We start from the raw sequence: 22,154 nt of genomic DNA on the forward strand, positions 1-22,154 counted from the left end.
ATACAAACTATGAGTAACATTACAGTCTTTCACAACAGACAATGTTACATGTAAAAATTTAGTACTAATGTTTAACACATACAGTAATGTGTTAGTGACATTACGTTCTTTCAAGACAGACAATGTTACAAGTATGTTTGTGTTGATAACATTGATTTTCCCACAATCCAATGCACTCTTCAAATGGAAATCACAAGTATGGGGGTTGGACCTGAACGCGACTTGCATTGAATACCACCGGTGACACCTTCCAATCATCTAATTAAAACTTGGAAACGTCTCAGTTCGTACTCGTTGAACTGCGCAATTGTCAAAGTCACCATCTTTGTTTATATGAGACCCATATATCTTGTGCGTGCGTGGCGCGACGACTACCGCGCTTTAATATTAATGTTATCACATACAGTAATGTTTTACATCAAAGATGATGGACATGGTATTCAAATTACATTTCCCATCTTGAATTGATGCAATATATATACAAATTTGAAAATGATTGGATAAAGACAGCTTGAGTTATTGTGACCAAAATATTAAAGTTGACGTCAGAGGCGACAACAAACCTTTCCTGTCAACTACTGATTGGGCAAGGTAAAATACAAATTTGCAAACATACTGTGGAATACTTTATTTTCACTGGAATTAATTTTCGCTGAAAAGGCTTTTTAGGCATTCTTTATGCAATTTATTTTCACTGATTTTTGATGAGTTGAATGTGAAATATAGGAAAAAAAGTATATTCGCTGGATTTTATTTTCACGGAATCATCCCTTCAGCGAAAATAGCGAAAATAAATTCCAAGCGAAAATAAAGTATTCCACAGTAATTTATGGCTGGATAATTTGGTTGTACTATTGGAGTAGACTTCCTTAAATTTATATTCAAGTTAATAGATTACATATTAGATTTCTACAACTCCACACACACACAAAACCTTTATCATAACCATCGCCACATTAGAGAAACACTCTCAAATACTAAATCAACATACATTGTTGTGAGAAAAAATATTTTATACTTTATTTCAACATAAATACATGTGAAGGCAGTGACAGATGTGTTTTTTTTCATGGTGCTGTTCCACAGAGTGGTGGCACCCCTCCCAATGTTCACTGATTTTAGTTGCATCATGCTCATATACTCGAGGGCGCTCAACTTCCAACAATTGTTCATCAAATTTTTAAAACACTGATTTTGGATTAGTTTGCCCAAAATTAATGAATTTAATGGAGAAAACAAGTCGCATGAACATGAACTTTCTGCTACAGTATTTAGATCATTTGAATCAAAACCCTATTTTTCAATTTATTTTCCCCAAGCCAGCACAAGCTGAACTGGGCAACTCCTGCAAAATTTTATCTATATTTTTTAAAAATCCTTGTCCTATGTTCATAGGTCTAAAAGTAACAAAGACATTTTTTTTTTCTTTTTCTTCACCAGAAACAAGTTATATTTTACTTAGAAACAACCCTACATCTCTTCATTAGTTCATTACATTCTATCTTGCAACTCAGCCTATTTAGTTTGTTGAATCTCAAAATCGTTTGAGACTTTGGACTTTTTTTTTTACTCCCTCCATCAGACAAAAACAGCAAACTTTGGAAATGTAATTCATACCATATTTTGACTGAAAATACACAATGTAAAGAAATGCAAACATATCACACAGATGACTGACTATTCAGGTAATAGTACATGTCAATTTAAGATATTGATAAGTAACAACTCCTCATTTAATCACAGAGACTTGCAAATATATCGGTAAAATTATTTTCATTTTACACTTGTAAACCATTGTATCGAGTATTTACCCTGTTTCCGGAGTTCAGAAAAGAGCTTACATGGCACGTTATATACCACAACTCAGCTGATTTTGGACAAACTGAACAGATGCACTATTATTATACAGTATATTGGACAAATTGGAGGTGAGGGGGTGCAGAACAGGATAGCAAATTCAATCAAAGACAGTCTTGTATTGTAATCCCACAAGGCAATGCATTGAGCATGCTCAGTGGGTGCCATGCAAAGCATGATGGGAACACTACATAAAATGAAGGCACTTTCAAAAAACCTTTGCATATTGTTCATTATTGATATATATCTCTTTGATACAATCTGTTTAAATAATTATCACATTTTTTTTTTAAATAAAATATCCAGATAACTCAGCATTCTGCAAAGAAATGAAATTAAATTCTGATAAATACAAGTTTTCAAAAATTTACAACAATCGGCAGTGATAATGCAGCTATTGGAACAATAGCTCTCAAAATTCGAGACATCACTTGATAATTTATTGTCCATGCTGATGACCAGTCAAGACAAGCTATTTACGCATCGATGTGGTCAGATTTCAATGTGGGCAACATCAGGCAACTATTCTCATATAAATCATTATTTTCCATTTTTTTTTTCAATTATAACCTGGCTGGTGGACCTAGTCAACATAAAAAGTATAAAAAAATACTAAGTCTCGCTTAGTAATTTACAGATTGATAGTGAACAGTACTTCTCGGTGATCACATTACTGGGGATAAAATTCATTTCAGAATCCTGATTATTATTTTTGAATTTGCACAATCGCAGGTTTCAGTTTCTTCATTTTGACCCTTTCACTAGCATTTCACTCAAAAAATTAGATTCACAAATTTTCGATTTTTCTTCAACTCAATTATTTTGGCAAAAAAATAAATAAAATTATTTTGATTAAATTTGAAAGAAGGGAACATATTAATGAAATATCACAGAATGACAATGAAAAGGTAAAATGTTGCCTTTCTCAATCTGTAAAGAAAGTGGAGAAACATTTTCCTAAAATTGTATCCATCAACAAGATCCAAAACGGTGATTCATTGCTTTGACTAGAAATATGAAAGAAAAGAGAAAAAACAAAAGGACAATAAGTATACACAGACTTATGTAAATGACAGGAATATTTTTATAGAATAATAGTTCATTTCTAGTACTATTGGCAAAAGAAACTCTAACTAAGTAATCTAAAATAATTCATGTATTTGCGAAAGATATGTACATTTTTTTTCTCAAAATGTTTTCATAAAAATGTAGGACAAAATGTAGGAAAAGCTGACACTAAATGTAAATTTTCTAATTTCTTTGCTTGAACATTTCCATCAACGCAAGTAAGTTTGTTGCAGTTGCAACTTCAAAAATGTAATTTATATATATTTATTATGAATTTATTCATTTTGCTTTGAAACAATAATTTGAGTTAAATATTAAAAAAACAAATACTGCTATCCCACCAAGTATACCAGCAATGACATTTATAAAATATTTTCTTTAAAATAAGTTTACTTTAAAAATAAACTGCAAAGGACACTTTAGGAAACTAGTTGTATCCGGATACCAAACACTAAATTAGGTACAGGTAACCATGACAACAGGGCATTTATACAAGAGGAGGTAACACACTTGACTTCAATCAGGAACAAACCATTGATGATAAGAGGTGTATCAGCAATCCATTCGATGCAATTCATAGAGGGACAGGTAAAAGTATTTTGTTTGGGAGGGACGGAATAATGATGATGGCAATGTAGTTCTAGCTAAAGCTGTGTCGCTTGTACATCATCCATTAGCCAGAGACCAAGTCCACTATTTTTTAACATAATAGCTTCTCGTAAATCATCCTGCTCGCTATCATCTAATACCGTCACTCCCTGCGCAGTTAGCGTGTGACCGCTCTGGTAAGTTCCAGGGACGGGAATGTTCGTTTTCGCACGATGGTTGCTTTTGCTGCCATTACTCATTGTTGACGCTTGGCTGCTCTGGTCTGACAGTTCTTGTTCCCTCTCCTGGAATGAGCGTATTACTCCTCGTGATGGTTTGTGGTTCACATGGTTACTGACCTGTCGCAAAGCCACATGGTTGTTCCGCACACTACCGTTTGGTGTAATTACCTACAGAAAAAAAAACCCACAAAGATTAAGACATTCAGTGACTTTTTATCACCATGGTAACTCAAACTGGTTACTTGTTGATTGACCCATTTGAACATGGGAGACTGGAATGTACTGTTTAGTAACCAATTTCTGTTTTTAGACTGAATGCAGTTTTTTTTTTAAACTGCCCAGATTATTTTTTTATCAATCTCTCAACTAGATACCATCCCCACTTTTCAAATGAGGCATCACTTATAAAGACTTCAATAACAGTTACGCAAGTGCAAAAGTATTAGCAAATTAAGAACTTAAAGAGCGATGGTTGACATGCCACATCAAAGTGAGATTTGTGTTGATAAACAGTTTTTTTTTATTTTGTTTTTTTTACAATGCAGTACACTTTCCCAGCATCAAGCATGAATGACTTTTGATTTGCTTGCGATATACACAAAATACAGATTCTTTTGCGAGCATCTAAATATTCCAATCGTGCCAGGAATTACCTGTTAATAGGGGACCCATATTTCAACAAGTGCAGCAAAACCACCACCGCTCTTCAAAAATGTTTTATCTAATTTATTTCTTTAAGACTAGCCAGTAAAAACAATGAGACAATGACAAAATAAAAAAATCGAAGCTGTGATAGAAAGGAAGGCATGGATAAGAAAGAAAGGAAGTTGAAAAGGTGTATATAAAAAATAAATTAATAAAAAAAAAAAAGTATATTTTAATTCTCCACTACAGGCCTTTATTTTGATATTTTGACTTTATAGTCATTTTGATTATCTTGATTTTATGACATCATGTCAAACAGTGACATTCACTTAAAAGTATGTGCTGGTGGTACACAAAAATTTATGACATTTTTTGAGGTACACAAAAGACTGATGACATCATATTTTTTTCGCACATTTAGAAGAAGCTGTGCAGATACCCTTTTTGCGCATATTCTTGATAGTGTTCATTTTATCTGCGCTATTGCAGACAGCGTCCTTTTGAAAGGGGTCAAAATGGACTCTCTTTGAAGAGGGAGATAAAGAAGATTTCCGTCTGAGACTGCTTATTGGCGGAGCATGTCTCTGTAAGCTACTAACCACAGTGGGAATTTCACCATTACCCGTCATCTGCGGAAACACAAAATAAAAGATGACAGAACAGAAAAAAATTCTAGTAAGAATGAAATGAATGAGATTTTGGAAGACAGAGCTGCATGACATAGAAGCAAAAATTGAAGAAATGAAAGAAAAAAAAAACAATCTCAGATATGAATAAATTATCTTCCAACACATTGTCTGCAATGCTCCACAGACATACAAAAATGAGTGGGACAAAAGGAGGCAGTGTTTTCACATATCATTACTGAATTCACATAATGCTCACAAATTGATGATGTCATGTTAATTTCTAGACAAAATTGATGACATCACATAGACTCGATATCGGTAATATAGAAAATTTCTTGATCCTGCAATATGGGAAATGCAGCAGAAACAAAAGATGTCATCACATCTATGCCTACAATGATGAGATTTACTGTTATGTGCACAGGAAGAGATGACATCACACCAACCCCTCAAAATGATGACACATACTTTTTTAGGTACACAGGGACAGATGACATCAACCAAGCAATCCCCCAAAATGATGACATGCACTTACTTGTTTAAGTGCACATGAACAGATGACATCATCAAACCAACCCCTTGAAATGATGATACCCTTCCGGCAGACTAAAAATTGTACTATATTGAGTTAAGCTATATTTCGCTCAAATATTAAATTATAAAAAGTATTGTTTAATTCTTCTACCTTGACATCATCTTGGCCAGGATGACTGTTTTTAACTTTGTCATCAGACGACAATTCCACCTCCTCATCAATTGGAGGTTTTTTAATATCATCATCATCGCTGTCCTCATCGAACATCACATTAATTTCGCCATTATTTTGTGCTGTATTGTGGTTGCTATGCAGTCTATCTAGACTACCATTATTACTTGGTTCTGTGTGCTCGCTTATTGGTTCCAATGACATGTTGTCATGTTTTCGACTGAAAATAAAAAGATTGTACCAGACTGGTAAATTTTTGGAAATTGGTGTACAAGCTCATATAACTGTTCCAACGACTTTGATTGCTTTAAAATTGGGATCAGATCAAAATATAAGTTTCAGATACACAATGCAAGGAATATCAAATCAATCACCTAAAATATATTTGGTGTTCACTATACCCATTAATGCTTGGAATTCTATTTCACATTCCACCCACTATACCCATTAATGCCTGAATTCTATTTCACATTCCACCCACTATACCCATTAATGCCTGAATTCTATTTTACATTCCACCCACTATATACCCATTAATGCCTGAACTCTATTTTACATTCCACTCACTATACCCATTAATGCCTGAATTCTATTTCACATTCCACCCACTATACCCATTAATGCCTGAATTCTATTTTACATTCCACCCACTATATACCCATTAATGCCTGAACTCTATTTTACATTCCACTCACTATACCCATTAATGCCTGAATTCCATTTCACTCACTATATACCCATTATTGCCTGAATTCTATTTTACATTCCACCCACTATACCCATTAATGCCTGAATTCTATTTTACATTCCACCCACTATACCCATTAATGCCTGAATTCCATTTCATTCACTATATACCCATTATTGCCTGAATTCTATTTTACATTCCACCCACTATACCCATTAATGCCTGAATTCTATTTTACATTCCACCCACTATACCCATTAATACCTGAACTCTATTTTACATTCCACCCACTATACCCATTAATGCCTGAATGGCATAAACACTAGAAGCACTATGATTATAGGAAATTTCTCATGAGTAACATTTACTATTCTGAGTATTTTATTTTCAGCAAGTTAAAACAAATTTCTCTAATTTTTACCAAATTTTGGCTGTAACATAACCACTGCCCAGATAATTTGTTCAGCTTAAATTAAAAATGGTGATTGAGGTACTTACTTTGCAACAGGAGCAACAACGCCATCTTCAGGATCAACCTCTAATACAAATTCTTCCCCTTGTCCAATCTCTGATGTGTCAGCAAAAAAATCCATTGTGAATTCCTGTTAAGTTATAAAACATAGTTAAATATTGTAAGCCTTGCCTATAGAGAAGTTATAATGGTTGATTGGTAAAAAGAATCAGAATCAAATTGGCTATAAACGCTGTAGTGGTGCATAAAACAGGGTCGTCACCTACGCACATGCGGAATTGAATTGAACATATGTATGTACAATTTGAAATATGAGCTAACTATTGAATGGAGCATGGAGTGAATAACTTAATGGTCAAACTTATTTTGTTACTATTCATGGAACAGGGTGGTGTTTGGTTAGTTTTTTCACTGGAATCGTTTGCCCAAGATAATGTTTGTTTCTCTTTTCACTCAAGCATGTTTTCAGTACCTGAGTGCACAGCACTGTAGTAGTATGAATAGTGAATTTATTTACCATGAAACCTTCAACTGCACAAACAGTATGCATGTACAAGTTTTAAACCATTTGTTAGGACAAACATAGTTAATATTTATTCAAATTATCTTAATAATATGCCAGGATTTGTACTAAGATCTAATAAGTCTAAGCATTTGTGTAACAAATTGCATTCCAATCTACCAAGTGGTTTTAGAGATACTGGTGGAACAATATTTGACACATCCATCTATCAACAAACACAGATATCGCTATAACATTAGCCACCCTTAGTGTTCTGCATTGGTTTCCTATGTTCTAAAACCTAGATATAATTTAATCATCAAACATTTATATTTTTGTGTATAATAACCTACCTGTGCTTCGTAAGCTTTGAAGAAATTTGGCTCACCACTGAAAAAAATTAACAAAAACAGAAAGACATATTTTCGTAAAAATAATAATTTGACTGAGCACCAGTAAGAAAATCATATCATATATATTCATTCAAAGAAATGATCAATGCCATCTTTGCATAATAATCATAACTGTATCATGAATGCTTAGAACAGTAGCGTAGTTATAATATCTGGAAAGTACTCAGCAACAAACCAAAATCTACATTGCGTGTCACTGAAACTTTATTAATGTAAAATCTGTATTAGAAGCCACATCCCTAATAGAAGTTGCACCCATTCCTTTTGAACAACTGAGAAGCAAAACGTCACAATTTTTTTATGTGTGTGGATGCTCTATTAGAAGCCATATCTATTCTGTTGCATTGTACCATTTTATTAGAAGCCGCAGTTTCTAATACAGATTTTACAGTAGAATCTAGGTGACATAAGTAATGAAATGTATTGTGGATATATATAAAGGTACAGGTACAGGTACAAGGTAAGAAGGTGATTTTCCCCTCAACCAATTAGACTATATGCTTGAATTGGCCAATCAGGGTTTTAGAATTTCCATGGTTATATGCCGTACTTTAGGTATAACATGGGTTATGAGATTACAGTACCAACAACTCTGAATATACCCTAAATTTACTGCTAAATAAGTTCACATTTTCACATGTTGCAAATTCCCAATTTGAGACAGTCATGCTACAAGTTAGTTAAATTATTGTCACTTCACATGAACCACTTGGCTCATGGCAATCTCCCAGGCAGAGTTCTATTTCTACATATATATCTCTGCTACCATGCGATCTCATGCTAGTTGTTGATTGCTCAATGTGTCAAAGTGGTCTTATTTTCAAAGATGCCCAGCAAAAAAAAAAAATACTGCCAAGTACGTGTTAAATTTAAACACGACGAACGTGCATGTGTTGTTTGTAGATTCTGGCTGTTTTCAAAGTGAGAAGCTCATTTTTTCATTTGCTTATATTTCTTTGCCCAGTGGTCAGCTTGATGAAACTGAGTAACACCTTTAGTAACTGAAATTATTTTCATTTGTAAATTGTGACTATTTCACCCTTTTTCAAGCGTGACCATGATTCAACTATTATATATTATGAATAATCTTTTGCACAAATTTTCATAAAATCTAAAAGAGCAATATAAAATTAAGAATTATTAATATTTTGAAGTAAACCATTGGTAAAATATTTGAACCCCAAGGAGGAAAAAAATAAATAACAAAACAATTAAGACTTACTTTGCATAAAGTTCGTCACTAAGGGATATGTGGATAACGGCAAACCAACCAGGAATGAAAAGGCAAGCAAGAGAAAGAAAATAATTTAAAAGCTGTTATTTATTTACTACAACACCAGGGATGGGTGTAAATAAGGTGAATAGTTTGCAATCATGTGGCACCCTCTATAGTTGAGATTACGCCCTCTATAGTTGAGATTACGCCCTCTATAGTTGAGATTCAGTGTTTCCTGAGGTGTACAATAATTTATGAAATGTTTTACTTACACTTGTACTCCTTGATCATCAAAATACACTGGGTTAGGGCTGCAAGGAATTTAAATATGTTGTTATTTAATATCGATTTAATAAACGTTTAATAATTTTACAACAAATAAAAACACCTGCTTTTCAAAACAAAACAATTAATTGCCCCTCAATAACACCTACCCTCCCCCACATATAAATGAAATCACTACAAGTTGGTACACTGCTGAAATAGCTGAGCCACACGGAGACAGACATCGAGTTTCTCATTCTAATACTAGATATGAATGTAAGTGGACACATAGAAATCACCAAAATGCAGAGATATTAAGCATGATGATTTTTTGCAAAGTGAAAAAAAAAAGAAGGCAAACATGACAAGGACAGAGACTGAATACTGACTGATACTTCAAGTGCAATATGGTTAATAAAAGATATTTAAGCTTTAATTAATTCACTCTGTTTGAAAGTTAACCTTGTGTATGCATGTGAATTACTGGATAATTATTAACAGTTTAAAGTGTGTTAACCTTTTCACCACCAGAATTTTGTCCAAATTATTTTGCACTTTTTTCTTATATTCTTCAATATTGTTGGAAATGAATCCTAATTTTGGAGCCAACAGACAAAATTTGAGTCAATTTTCAGTTTTTACTCAAAACATTTCGCTATTTTTGTCCCAATCTTCTGAAGGAAAGTGCAAACTATAAACAGGACTATTTTGTGAATTTGTGATGAAAAGAGGTTGGTGAAAAAGTTAATAGCTTACCAAACAACAGCAGATTAAAGGCAAAATTACACTTTAATTGTAGTCAGCCAATTGTAGTCAGTCAACAGTTTTGAAAAGTCAGCCTACAGAGCTCAGAAAATGAACACAAAAGCTATAGTTGCCCCTACAGGACTGATTGGCAGTTGCTCTGTCAACCAATTACAGTCAGTCATGTAGTTTTGCCACCATAGTCTCAGAACCATCACTGATACGACTAGTTTTTGCACCAAATTAGTTCAAATTTAATCTGACCATGATGATACACAAGATCAAATTCCTATCAGGATATCAGAAGAAATGAATTATAAATCCACCACCTTTACAGACTCTACATTTTGGAACTAAATTCAAAGAACTAAAAAAAAGTTACTGTTTATGAAAAATGAAAATGATCTTTCAACCTTGCAGAGCCAAAACATACTTGGGAAATATCTTGACTGCCACAATGTTAGAAATGGTTTTATAGAACTCAAAGGCAATTGGCCTTAAGTTATACATGACCCCTAAAGGTCACACATCCTGGTACTTTCTGGGGACATTATTACCATATAAAAGATTCAAATATTATATGCAACTCTCAGCCATGTTCAGTCTTCACTGACAACTGCTTGCATTGAGGAGGGGTTCTCATTTATGGTGAATTTGTGCCCCCAGGAAGTGTAACCTTGTGGAGATCGCTCATGGGCCTATCATAAAATCTGTATTAGAAGCCGTATCTTTATTAGAAGCCGCACCAATTCTTTTGAAAAATAGATAATTTATCTCATATATGTAGATACCCTAATAGAAGTGGCATCCTCCTCTGTTGTACTGTTACATTTTAATATAGCCATGGCTTCTTCTAATACAGATTGTACATTGTTAAAAAAATATTTTCTTATTCAAGAACAAAGTTCGCAAAGATTTCAATTCTGTGAAAAGTATATTCCAAATGTCATTTTTCAATTGTCGCCAAGAGTTTAAATGATTGATATGTATGAAAAATTTGTCAATGGGCATACAAAAATGGTGAAAATATTCAACTATTCAGATATTTATCATTTTGACTTTTGTTTTTTATTCCAACATGATTATTTGAGACAAGAAGAAGATGTGTTGGCCAGCAAGCATTGAAAGTTTCATTTTTCCGGAGACTAAAAACACTTACATTGGTTCAGGCATTCTAACATGGCTTCTGTATGTTAGTAAAAAGTAGATAAAGCGAGCAAGTCAAAAAACAGCAGAAAAAACAGTATCAGAAAGTGAATTATAAAAAAAATAAAATAAAAAAGGGGGGATGTCATGCTAATGTATGTTGTTGTCAAGCAATGAGTGAAAAAATATAAGGAATGGTGCTTTAATAATAGAAACAATGTAGCAGTCTTTATGTAGCTGTAAATAAAAAATATAACTGAAAAAAAATACTTCTTCATCTTCTTTCTTTTTTTTTTATTTCTATTAATATGTAAATACATGAACCTAAAAGTCAGGTGACTGAAAAATAATCACTCCTCAATTTTAAAAAAAACTGCACTATTTTGTTTTGTTTTTATATGAATTTTTTTTTGAAAAAAAAGTAAAAAGCATGTCTAAAGTTCTACAGACGTCACACAGGACAGGTACAGATTTTGTGTAAGCAAATAAATCATTTTACATGTGTATGTTATGGAACATGGAGCACATAACAAACACAATGCAGGATCAATAACTGTTAAACTGATGCTCCTGAATGGCAAATTTATGAGATATTCTATCAATGATTCCTAGTATTTAGACCAAATGAAAAAAAAACAAAACAGAATACCAACATAAGTGCGTGATTAACACCAAGCAATCAAACTGCCATTTTAAGTTCTAATATAAGCTTTGGTAAATAACAAAATTGGCCAAATTAATTCATAGCAATCTACTACTAAATATTTCCCAAATATTGTAATTGACATTTTCAGACTTACATTTCACTTGTATGGTTGCGATTGTTGGCAGTGACGTCAGTGTACATCGGCAAATACAGCCGTGCATTTCTTTCCCGCTCCGCTTCTCTTCTAAAAAATGATTATTCAATGTTACAGTTAGAAAATAATTAAATAGCAAATATCAATAACTAGCTGTACACATAAATACCTTTTATTTATACCTTTTGATTCAGACATTTAAAATACCACAGTTGATGCATCACATAGAGTTGAGTTAGCTATCAGTCCCATTCAACATAAACAGTGCATGTGAAATATAATTTGATTCCGATCAACAAAATGAATACTTTACTTTATGTAATTACTATTACTATTACTAGGAATTCAAACCAATTACCATTATCTATTCACTATTGTTGTCATGACAACACACACTAGAGCACATTTAGATAAAAAATTTCTTCACCTTCACCCTTCATTTTTCTACTAAACTCCACCATTGCAATATTTTAGAAATTTTTATGTATTATTCAATAATTTCATTGGTAATTTTCGACCTAATTATACATTGGCTATACATTTTGATGAAAAAACGGAAAGATTGTGTGGTTATATAATGAACGGTAAGAAAGTTGACTTCGGCATTCAAAAAGATAAGATAAGAAATCAATAAAAAAACATCTACGGATTAAGAGTTGTTAAAAAAGATTTTGTCATTCAACTCTAATTCTCCACATTACTTTTAATCTTTTTCAGAACATGTTTTTTTCATTATGAATCACTTCCTTGAAAATGTTATTATCAATTTTAGTTTCTTAATTCTCACAAAAAAAAGAAAGAAATTTGCATTTCATATAATTAGTGCAAATCAAAAAAGAAATTTCAAAAATATTAACCGAAAGAGTTTGGCGAGAAAATGTCTGCCTTAAGCAATATATTAGCAATAAACATATCCATGCACCGAAAAAGTAATAAATTATACATATAAGAGAGCTTAACCAAAAGGAACCAAAGCACCACCCTTATAGAGCCTATGACATCTAAATCACCATGGAAACCAACCCAGTAGCCTGATATTTCCCATCTGTCATCAACATGTTGATATCAACCATGGAGGAAAAATACACATACTGTTTCCAAGAACACCAAATGACGATTATCGCGATGAAACTCAGAACGAACAGGATGCATGCCAGTGAGATCAACGCCGCGTCCGTGTGCGCTAGCGAATAATATCGTGTGATTATAGCCGTTTCTGGAGGCCGCACTGTAACAACTTTTCCGGGCAGGAAACTGCTGAACAACTCATTCAAAAGGGCTTCATTCTCTGCCAAAATCCTGCAATTAAATTTATTGATAAAATCAAATATCTGGTTGACAACTTACCACTTACATCCATAGATATCTCCTGATTGACCCCCTACAATATCAGATTTATTTAAATGAGTGTAAATTTAAAAGTATGTCTATCCCATATATTCATTTCACAGCTTCTAAGGACTAAAAACTAAAAACAGTTATCATATAATCCATGCCAATAGACATATGTGAAACAAATTTCTGTGCATGGTGAAGTTGAGGTTGGGAGAATTTGAAAAGACATCTCAAATATGTGGCTTTATGTCACACACAGTTGATGTCTGAAACTATCAAAAGTAATGGAATCAGTAAATTCATAATAATAATTCAAGAAATATTATGAAAAATGACCAAAATCAGATTATTAATATATATCGGCATACAAACTATTATTTCACTGCTTTATAAAACTGAACTTTCATATATATATATATATATATAGTAATTTTAAAATACAAAAGTTAGCTCAACCAGTTCTCAAACTTCTTGAATGGATAAAATAAAAACCAATGTTTCGACGATGCTAGGATCGTCTTTTTCAGGGTAATAGCTGTACATCCAAATGCAAACTGTGATATATATATACTTCAAATGAAATGAGTATATGCTATAGCCAAATTGTGAAAATAATTTGCATAAATTATAAAAATTGTGTACCTCATAATTTCTTCTCTGCTCATTGGTTTTCCATTCTCATCAATTGCATAGAATAAAATATCCGTCTGTGAGGGGTTTGTCTTCTCATAATCATCACCATATTGTCGTGATCCAACTTTCTCTAAAACCACTGTGGTGTTAAGTATTTCTTCCAATACTTCTAAAACACGATCTATATTATCATTGATAACTGTAGGTGGGACATCAGCGACTAGCACCACTTTATTGTCCTTATTTATGACAGAAATCTATAAATTAAATGAATATTAAAAATAACAAATTAAAATTTTTTTAATCTTATTATATGCATGAATTAAATTAGCAAATTAAAATCCCCCATGGTGCATTGCATAGCAAGGCAAATATTACATCAAACAACCGACTTCAGATTCAATTTCTTTAAGTTCATATTTTGTTTTGATTTCTTTGAAGCGAGAGGGTCATCACCTGCGCACACGCGGGTATTGAGTCCCAAGCGATGATAACAACACACACTAAAAACGCAAAGGCTCATGGGTATATAGACGCTTGTTTGGATACAATGACACTCTATGGCCATCTGACGTATGCGTAGGTGACTACTCCCCCGCTTTAAATAATTTTAATTTCCTGAGTGACAAATTTCTGCAAATTTCATGAGTCGGTGAAAAACATGAAATTTTACAACAGTGAATAATTTCTCTTTGATCCTATGTACGACGCATAGTGTCAGCACCCTTCACTAAATTGCAAAAATTCCTAGCAGACAAAATTAAGTGATTACAGTATAAATTCATAAACCTTTTCTTAAAGCTAACAAATTAGGTTTTGATTCTCATCGCATACGTCAGTTTTAAACCTATGCCTCACTCATTTTTTTTTTTTAATTTTTGGCACCAATAGCATGTGCCACAGTAGAAAGAAGAAATGTTCTGTTTTCTGTTTCAAAGGAAGTTAGGTTGCTTCAAATCAATTAATCTTAAATGTGTTAAAAAAGGATTATTTAATAAATGGTAAAATTATATCTTGTTGTTGTGGTATTGAATACAAAAAAAAAATGTTAAAACTTCGTTACTACATCAATTATCTCTCAGAAAAGAAGCACAACTTCTTTTGGGGGATATGATCTATTTATTAGATACACTACTTCAAGTCATTATACAAGTAATTTACATCAATATCCCGCAATACATTACAAATATCAAAAATCACATAAAAAGCAACTCACTGATACTTCCGCTTGTGCCATGAATCTCTGCTCTCCGAAAGGATTGTCTTCGGCAACTACAGTAAATTCATATTTACTCCCGGCTTTTTCTGTGATGGCTACAGTGGTCTCTATCAACCCCGTAGTCCGATCTATTTGAAAGTAACTCGCTTGAAGTATCTCGTCATTGCCGAGTCCATCACGCTTGATGGAATAGTTGGCCTCCCCACTAGGGCCTTCATCAGCATCCAGCACCTTTAACATATTAAAATATGGAGAATCTGATAAAAAATGCATCTCTGGGAATTCTGTAAGCCAGGTTTTATTTCAACTCTTTTATTCCAAACTACAGACCATATCTGCAGGTTTGTTTTCAGCATAGCGTAAATTCTCTCATGTAGGTGTCACTCGGATTGAAATACCAGAAAAGATTGAAATGTTTGAAAAATTACCCCCAAATTACAATACTTACGGTATATTATTTTTGATTATGTCAAAAATTGATGAGGTTTTTTAAATTTGTTCTTTCCCTGTAGATTGTACCTAACATTCATACTATTGTACATCTGGCAGCGAAAACTAAAGAATTCATCAACCCGTGAAACTCTGTACGAACGTGTTCGAAAGTGTTATGGTTGCATTCAAATGTCGTCCTTATTTGGAAAATGTGCACTTTGGGCTGTTATATCTCACTAAATTAAGAATAAATTATGTTTAATGATACGGTTATATCACCGTACTGCTTTTATACATATACACTCAGGCAATACAGGGTAGCATCGACTTAATTATGCTACACATTGGTTGACGATAAGATCACCATTCATTCTTTGCGGTATTCTCATAATGACATCATAATATATGATTTAGTTGCTATGGATACTCACCCATACTTTTAGTACGTCCGTGAAAGGACTGGCATCTTCATTGACCCCACCGATGTATTTACTTTGCGTAAATATAGGTGGATTATCATTGATATCTTCTAATTCTATAATCACTTCTGCAATATTAGATTCTGTAAATATAGCAATACAGTGGTGTAAATATAAAGACTATAGCATAAATAATGTATTTATTATTATTTACAAAAGTAAAATGCCTATCATGAATACCTGATCTTTTTTTTCTCTTTCCAGACTCTGTGTTCATATCATCATGAAGTGTAGCTTCTATTATCAATATATAAGATCCTGTTACTTCTCTGTCTAGAACCTCTGTGGTGTAAATAAAACCTGTGCTGTCTCGACTTTCAATTCGGAATGATTCTGTCATACATAGGAACAATTAAAAAAACAAAAGTTAACATTGCTATGTGGTACAAAGGGGCTGCTGACAAGACAAAACTAAGATCAAATATTTTTTTTCTTTTTCTAAAAATTCATTAAACAGAATTACTCCATAATTTTGGAAATATGATTTCAAATTACTATTATAATAATTTTACCATTTCCGCTACCGGATACAATGTGGTAGTCAATCTGGTCACCAGACGGTGCAGTTGCGTGAATTTCCATGACTGGAGTGCCAGCAGGCTGCTCTTCTTTCAAATCACTCACTCTGAAACAAAAATATGAATAATTATCAGGGTTTTTTTCTAAACCGGGGAACAGGGGCGCAGCGTCCTGATACTCTCGGCTGGTGCCCTCTTACCAAATTGCTGATTGAACTTTCGAGTCGTAAATATATTTCTTGAACCGCACACTTTCGTACAACATGAAATTTTTCTCAAATATATTTTTCTCAGTGAAAACTTCCTAGCAACACCAGCTGACAATGTGTCTGGACACATTTCAATCGCGATAGATACACTGTTAAAACGGCGCAAAAACCTTCCGATATGGCGTTTCATTTCAGACACCACATTTGCTTCATTTTACCTGTAAATGTTTTCTTCAAATACAGGCTTCTCTCGTTCTCGGTCAGTTATCTGAATAATTACTAAAGCCGTGTCATTTAGTGGCGGTACTCCCCCATCATACGCAACTACAGTTAACTGAAAAAAATAAATCAGGCATATTTTTTCTTCAGAGTAAAATTGCTATGAACTGAAAAAATGAATTCAAAACTAATTTGTTCTTCAAAAAAAGTTAAAGTAAAATTGTAAAATGTTTCTGGTAAGAAGGTTTATGTTGAAATACGATGGGTACAAAGGGAGAAAAATGCTCACATGTACTGTCAGTCAGTCACTTTATGGGAATAATTTTTTTACTGATAATATATACTTACAATGTATTCATCGAGTGTTGTTTTTTTCAGGTTTGTCTTTGTAACAATTACACCCAGTTGCTCATCCAACATCGTGAAGAATTCATTGGGTGGTACAATGTAATATCTGATTGCACCATTTGCTGTATTCTGAAAAAGACAATTTGAAGGTTGTGATTAAAAATATATTTTGTGAATTTTATTTCAGATATTTCAATAGAATTTGACTGAGAATTATTTACGAACTCGTATAACAGCGTGAATTACAGTACTATCATCAAGTATAGAAGAAATCACTAACGTCCATTCGATCAATACTTAAGGCACCAAAAGTATTCACAATGGAAAATTCCTATCATACAGAAGATTATTGGTGATAGGAAACTATAAGAAGGATATAACAATTAAAACCAACACATGTACACAAAGAAAAGCACAACACTTTTGAGAAACACAAGTCATTGTCAATGTCAAGTCCCCCCTTAGTTGATAGTGACTGTCAACATTAGTGCCAAATAATTATTTACACTCATGTGACAGACATGATAAAAAGTGGAGCCAGTTTATTTGTGTGATTCCTTCCTTTATTCAGCCAATATCATTCATAATGAAATTCTAGCAAGAAAATGACCACTAGTCATCTTAAATCAGATTCTGAAACAGATACAAGTGCAAATGTGTTTAATATGATCTGTTCAGCTATTAAAGTTAGCAATATGGTTCCAAAAACAGCAAAATGCCCACTTTGAATCAAACCTATTAAATAATGATGTGCATCAAGGACCCATTAATGAATGAAATATGTCCATGCACGACTGAGATCAGTTCCAGAATGGCAGAAATGATTGATTTTGATTCAGCCATCTTGAATTGGACCATGAAACAAATGCCTGTGCGTAAACGTGATATGACATGTGTGTGAAGTTTGAATTGGCTTAGGCCTGTCTGAGATACTGGTGCCGACGGGCAAATGGACAGATGTAAATTATGAGTTGTTTAGAAATGAATTTTAAAAGAAATATGAATGTAGTTGTCATGAACACATACTGAGTTATCTCCATCATTCGCCAGTATATCACCGACGACAGTCGTTTCTAAATCGGCATTTTCCTGCACAGAACCTCGGTAGACATCTTGAGTGAACACAGGAGGGTTGTCATTTTCATCCTATAGAAAGTATAAGGGTGGATGAAAATAAGGGCTTGTAATGTTGGTTATATACAATGAAACTTATTGAAATCACGCAAAAAAACTCACACATTTCTGGAGATAAATTACATGGTATTAAAGGTGTATAAGGATAAGGGCATACAGTATTGGATTCATTTATGGACAATAAATCTGATCATATAAAAATGTGTGAGTAGCAGTAGATTAAAAATAATCAAATTCAAGCAAAACAATTTAACATACATTAATTTGCCTACCTCCACATGAATGAAAACTGTGGTATCTGCAGTTGCTATAGTTTCATCTATCTGATGAATATCTATGGCGGAAATTGTCAAAATATAATTCTCTTTTGTTTCATAATCTAGAGTGGTCAGAAGAGATAGTGACCCAGTCAGACTGTTGATGCCAAACAAACCAGCATCCCCGGTCGTTATGTTATAATTCAAAATGGCAGACTCATCTTCATCTGTTGCCTGGAAACAATGATAGTAAAATGGGATTATGGTGCTTCATTTGTTAGCTGCATGTATCCATAGCAATACAATAAATATTTTTTCAATAATTTATTGAATGAAACATTTCAAATTACCTGAACAGTTAAAAAGTCATTTTCTAATACATTTTCAGGGACTGTATACTCGTAGTAAGTATTTGCGAATACTGGTCCATGGTCGTTCTCATCAAGTACAATGACTGTAAATGTTGCCGTGGAACTTCTCGGTGAATCTGCTTGGTCTTGCGCTGTCACTACCAATTCATATACACTCTGTTGCTCCCTGTCTAAAGCTACGATGGTTGAAATCACGCCCTCTTGTGGTGAGATGTTGAATTTATCTGAGGTTAGCGTGTACTCCACTTGAGAATTTACAGTGTTCGGTTCATCAAGATCATATGCCTTAACATTATAGGAAAGAAGTGTTGTTTAATATTTGACGACATTTAAGAAATCAGAGTCAGAACACATACTGGAGGAATTGTAGTTTTTTCTTAGTGACAAAGTCAATTTAATTATTTAATCTTTGTCTTTAATAATCACAGTCACAAAATTAAACAAATTTTTATTTTAATTTAATGCTTGTATCATTATCATCATTATTATCACTTTTATTGCAAGATCCAAATGCAATGCTCTTGTCACATAATGCCAATTGAGCGCTTGTCAAATTTAATGCTCACATCATCACCCTGAATTTAACCTTTTCATCGCCATCACCAAATTTAGCACTGTCATTGTCATCTTCATGTTGAATGCTTCCATAGCCATTTTTTTTTAGATTTTCCAAACATAATCCTGTCAAAAAATCTCTTCTATTCTATATTTTCAATCAAAATAAATAATTCTACATCTGTTTGCTTCAAAATTCATCTCTTAATTTAGGAAAAAAAAATTATTGAAAAGTTGAAAATATTTCAAATACAATTTTGATTGCAGGAAAATATGGAAAGTTTAAATATACCAACCTGCACCTGTCCCACAATACCAATTTGACCTTCCAATATACTGAATACTGACGGCCATGTTGAGTTGAATATAGGATTGTTATCATTAATGTCCAGCACAGTGACAATGAGTTCTGTCGTTACAGTCTGAAAAACACAAACATATTGTGTATGAGATATACTTTGAAGTAATTCATTATTCAACATTCGAATTAGTTCAAATTTGGAAACTTTGAAACTAATATCCAATATTCTTGAGAGCGAACTTCACAGCATTTTCAATGCCTAGCAACCATAACCGGTGAAAAGAATAGTCGAAAACTCTCAGATTTTTTTTTTTATACCTCTCCTGAGCATGTGCAATACATAAAAATTTGGTTGTTCATTATTGCCTTCAAAGCTAAGTTTGTACAGTTTTCTTTAGCTTGTTTTCACTGGCTAACTGACTAACGTTCTACAACAGCTTGACAGAGCCCATAGAAATACATAGTACATCGGTGCACGTCTTAACGACATTGAACATTCTGTGATGCAACTCAAATGCTGAAAATGCTGTTTGTAAGCGAGCATTAATAATAGAACAGAATACTTTCACCATGGAAATTAATGTATGCACAAAGCAAAAATGGGAAGCGTGCCATTTGCTGCAACAGAGTTTCTGGCACTAGATTTCTTAAAAAGATTTGATTTTGTGTAACCTAAAAACATGCACATTGAAAGAATGCCAGAATCCTTCTTAACCGGGCAAAATGAATTGATTTTTGATACTCAGAAACAGAAACAGAATACACTTATCAGAAAGAATGTGAAGCTGTAAATATGAGATGGGCATTGCGCAGTGCGTGAAATACAACTTACTGAATATTAATTCTAAAATTACCTGATTAAGATCAGTTGCTGAGACCGTCAAAATATACAAAGACTGCCTCTCTCTGTTGAGAATAGTTGTAATTGACACTTCTCCACTGTCATGAAAAAAAAAAAAAAAATTACAGAAAATGTCGCATAGAGAGCATGTATAGGGCTTAATTATTCACTTTTTTGCTAAATGCACTAGAATTTAACATTAGAATGACATCATGCATCTTTACAGTATTTTCTTTGCAGTCAGTAATGGTGCAGACTGAAAACAAAAGATAACACTTTTTCACCCATAGAGGGCACTATTAATTTACAAACTGAACGCAAATTTAAAATAGCAATATCTGTAACAAGTCTCTTGAAGGGGCCATTTATTGAAATCCATTTTTGTAAAGCAAACCTCAACCCTGGACAAAATGTTGATTACGTTGCCATTTTGTAAGGCTAATGTAGCCTCTCAATGGTGATTTTAATGTGTTATATCCCATAATACTGTGTGACATAATTTTCTTCAGTCATCACCATGTGACTGATTTCAACAAAATGGTGACTACTCGACCCTTAGTTTTCACATTGCATTTTATGTGATGTTAATTATTAAGCTATATGTGTGGTCACTTTGGTCATTTTAATGTGGATATATTCAAACCACCCAAAAACTTTCAAAATCACAGCTATTGTCGCTTTAAGGGAACATCTCAAAATTATGCATATTCACCTGAATTCATTGATTGAAAACTCATTGTCTGGGTCACCTCCAGTGATATTATAATGCAGCGTATCACCGTCGGCATCTGTTGCCTGGATAAATTAAGAAACAAATAATAGAAACTCAATTAACTCTGGACTCTCCTAATACCTTTTACACCATTCAGAGCGTGGGTATACACATTATTATCAGAGTTATATTCAGAGTAACACACCAAATCATTTGCAGTGTTAGGTGATCAAAGGTATCCCTTGTACTAGAACACAAACACCAAACTGTTACTACTGTTAAATTTGTGATATTACATAGGCCAGTTTGTGACAAAATCCAGTAGATAATTGGTATCTTTTCAATAGCACAGTAATATTCTGTATTATTTATCATACAACTGTAAATATCAGCCTTTCTTGATCGGGAAAATAAAGCATGTAAGTATAATAGGATCTGAATTGAAAGATAGGGACTTACTGTAACGGTTTCAAAGACATTTCCTGGGAGAGCACTCTCACTAACAGATGCATGGAATGGATTCTCTGTAAACACAGGCTTCCTGGCATTCAGACTTGGTATAACATCCACAGTGACGAATGCAAGCGTGGATCTGAAAATAGAAACATTGA

General features: G+C 33.3%; 1 protein-coding gene across 3 annotated transcripts in view; it reads right to left on the reverse strand.

Annotated features, from left to right (window-relative positions):
• Positions 1 to 992: 992 nt before the first annotated feature.
• Positions 993 to 22,154, reverse strand: part of LOC100374303 (protocadherin-15-like) — a 33,546-nt gene continuing 12,384 nt past the window's right edge. Inside the window, exons 13-35 of one of the 3 annotated variants that reach the window (XM_085494118.1) lie at positions 22,003 to 22,135; positions 21,544 to 21,626; positions 20,845 to 20,929; positions 19,986 to 20,111; positions 19,114 to 19,419; positions 18,779 to 18,997; positions 18,399 to 18,518; positions 17,373 to 17,501; positions 17,024 to 17,139; positions 16,591 to 16,703; positions 16,259 to 16,411; positions 16,031 to 16,161; positions 15,165 to 15,398; positions 13,958 to 14,205; positions 13,073 to 13,279; positions 11,981 to 12,070; positions 11,194 to 11,220; positions 9,299 to 9,337; positions 9,033 to 9,050; positions 7,751 to 7,787; positions 6,922 to 7,025; positions 5,715 to 5,955; positions 993 to 3,923 (exon numbers count right to left, since the gene is read on the reverse strand). In XM_085494118.1, the coding sequence (XP_085350244.1) occupies positions 3,570 to 3,923; positions 5,715 to 5,955; positions 6,922 to 7,025; positions 7,751 to 7,787; positions 9,033 to 9,050; positions 9,299 to 9,337; positions 11,194 to 11,220; positions 11,981 to 12,070; positions 13,073 to 13,279; positions 13,958 to 14,205; positions 15,165 to 15,398; positions 16,031 to 16,161; positions 16,259 to 16,411; positions 16,591 to 16,703; positions 17,024 to 17,139; positions 17,373 to 17,501; positions 18,399 to 18,518; positions 18,779 to 18,997; positions 19,114 to 19,419; positions 19,986 to 20,111; positions 20,845 to 20,929; positions 21,544 to 21,626; positions 22,003 to 22,135 (3,313 nt within the window). In that variant the 3' untranslated portion in view covers positions 993 to 3,569. Of the gene's footprint in view, positions 3,924 to 4,278; positions 5,030 to 5,714; positions 5,956 to 6,921; positions 7,026 to 7,750; positions 7,788 to 9,032; positions 9,051 to 9,298; positions 9,338 to 11,193; positions 11,221 to 11,980; positions 12,071 to 13,072; positions 13,280 to 13,957; positions 14,206 to 15,164; positions 15,399 to 16,030; positions 16,162 to 16,258; positions 16,412 to 16,590; positions 16,704 to 17,023; positions 17,140 to 17,372; positions 17,502 to 18,398; positions 18,519 to 18,778; positions 18,998 to 19,113; positions 19,420 to 19,985; positions 20,112 to 20,844; positions 20,930 to 21,543; positions 21,627 to 22,002; positions 22,136 to 22,154 lie in introns of those variants that run through there. The other 2 variants (XM_085494120.1, XM_085494119.1) reach the window with 2 other exon arrangements.

This window comes from Saccoglossus kowalevskii, chromosome 19 (assembly GCF_978046115.1).
Source record: "Saccoglossus kowalevskii chromosome 19, keSacKowa6.1, whole genome shotgun sequence".
NCBI classification, from domain to species: Eukaryota; Metazoa; Hemichordata; class Enteropneusta; family Harrimaniidae; genus Saccoglossus; species Saccoglossus kowalevskii.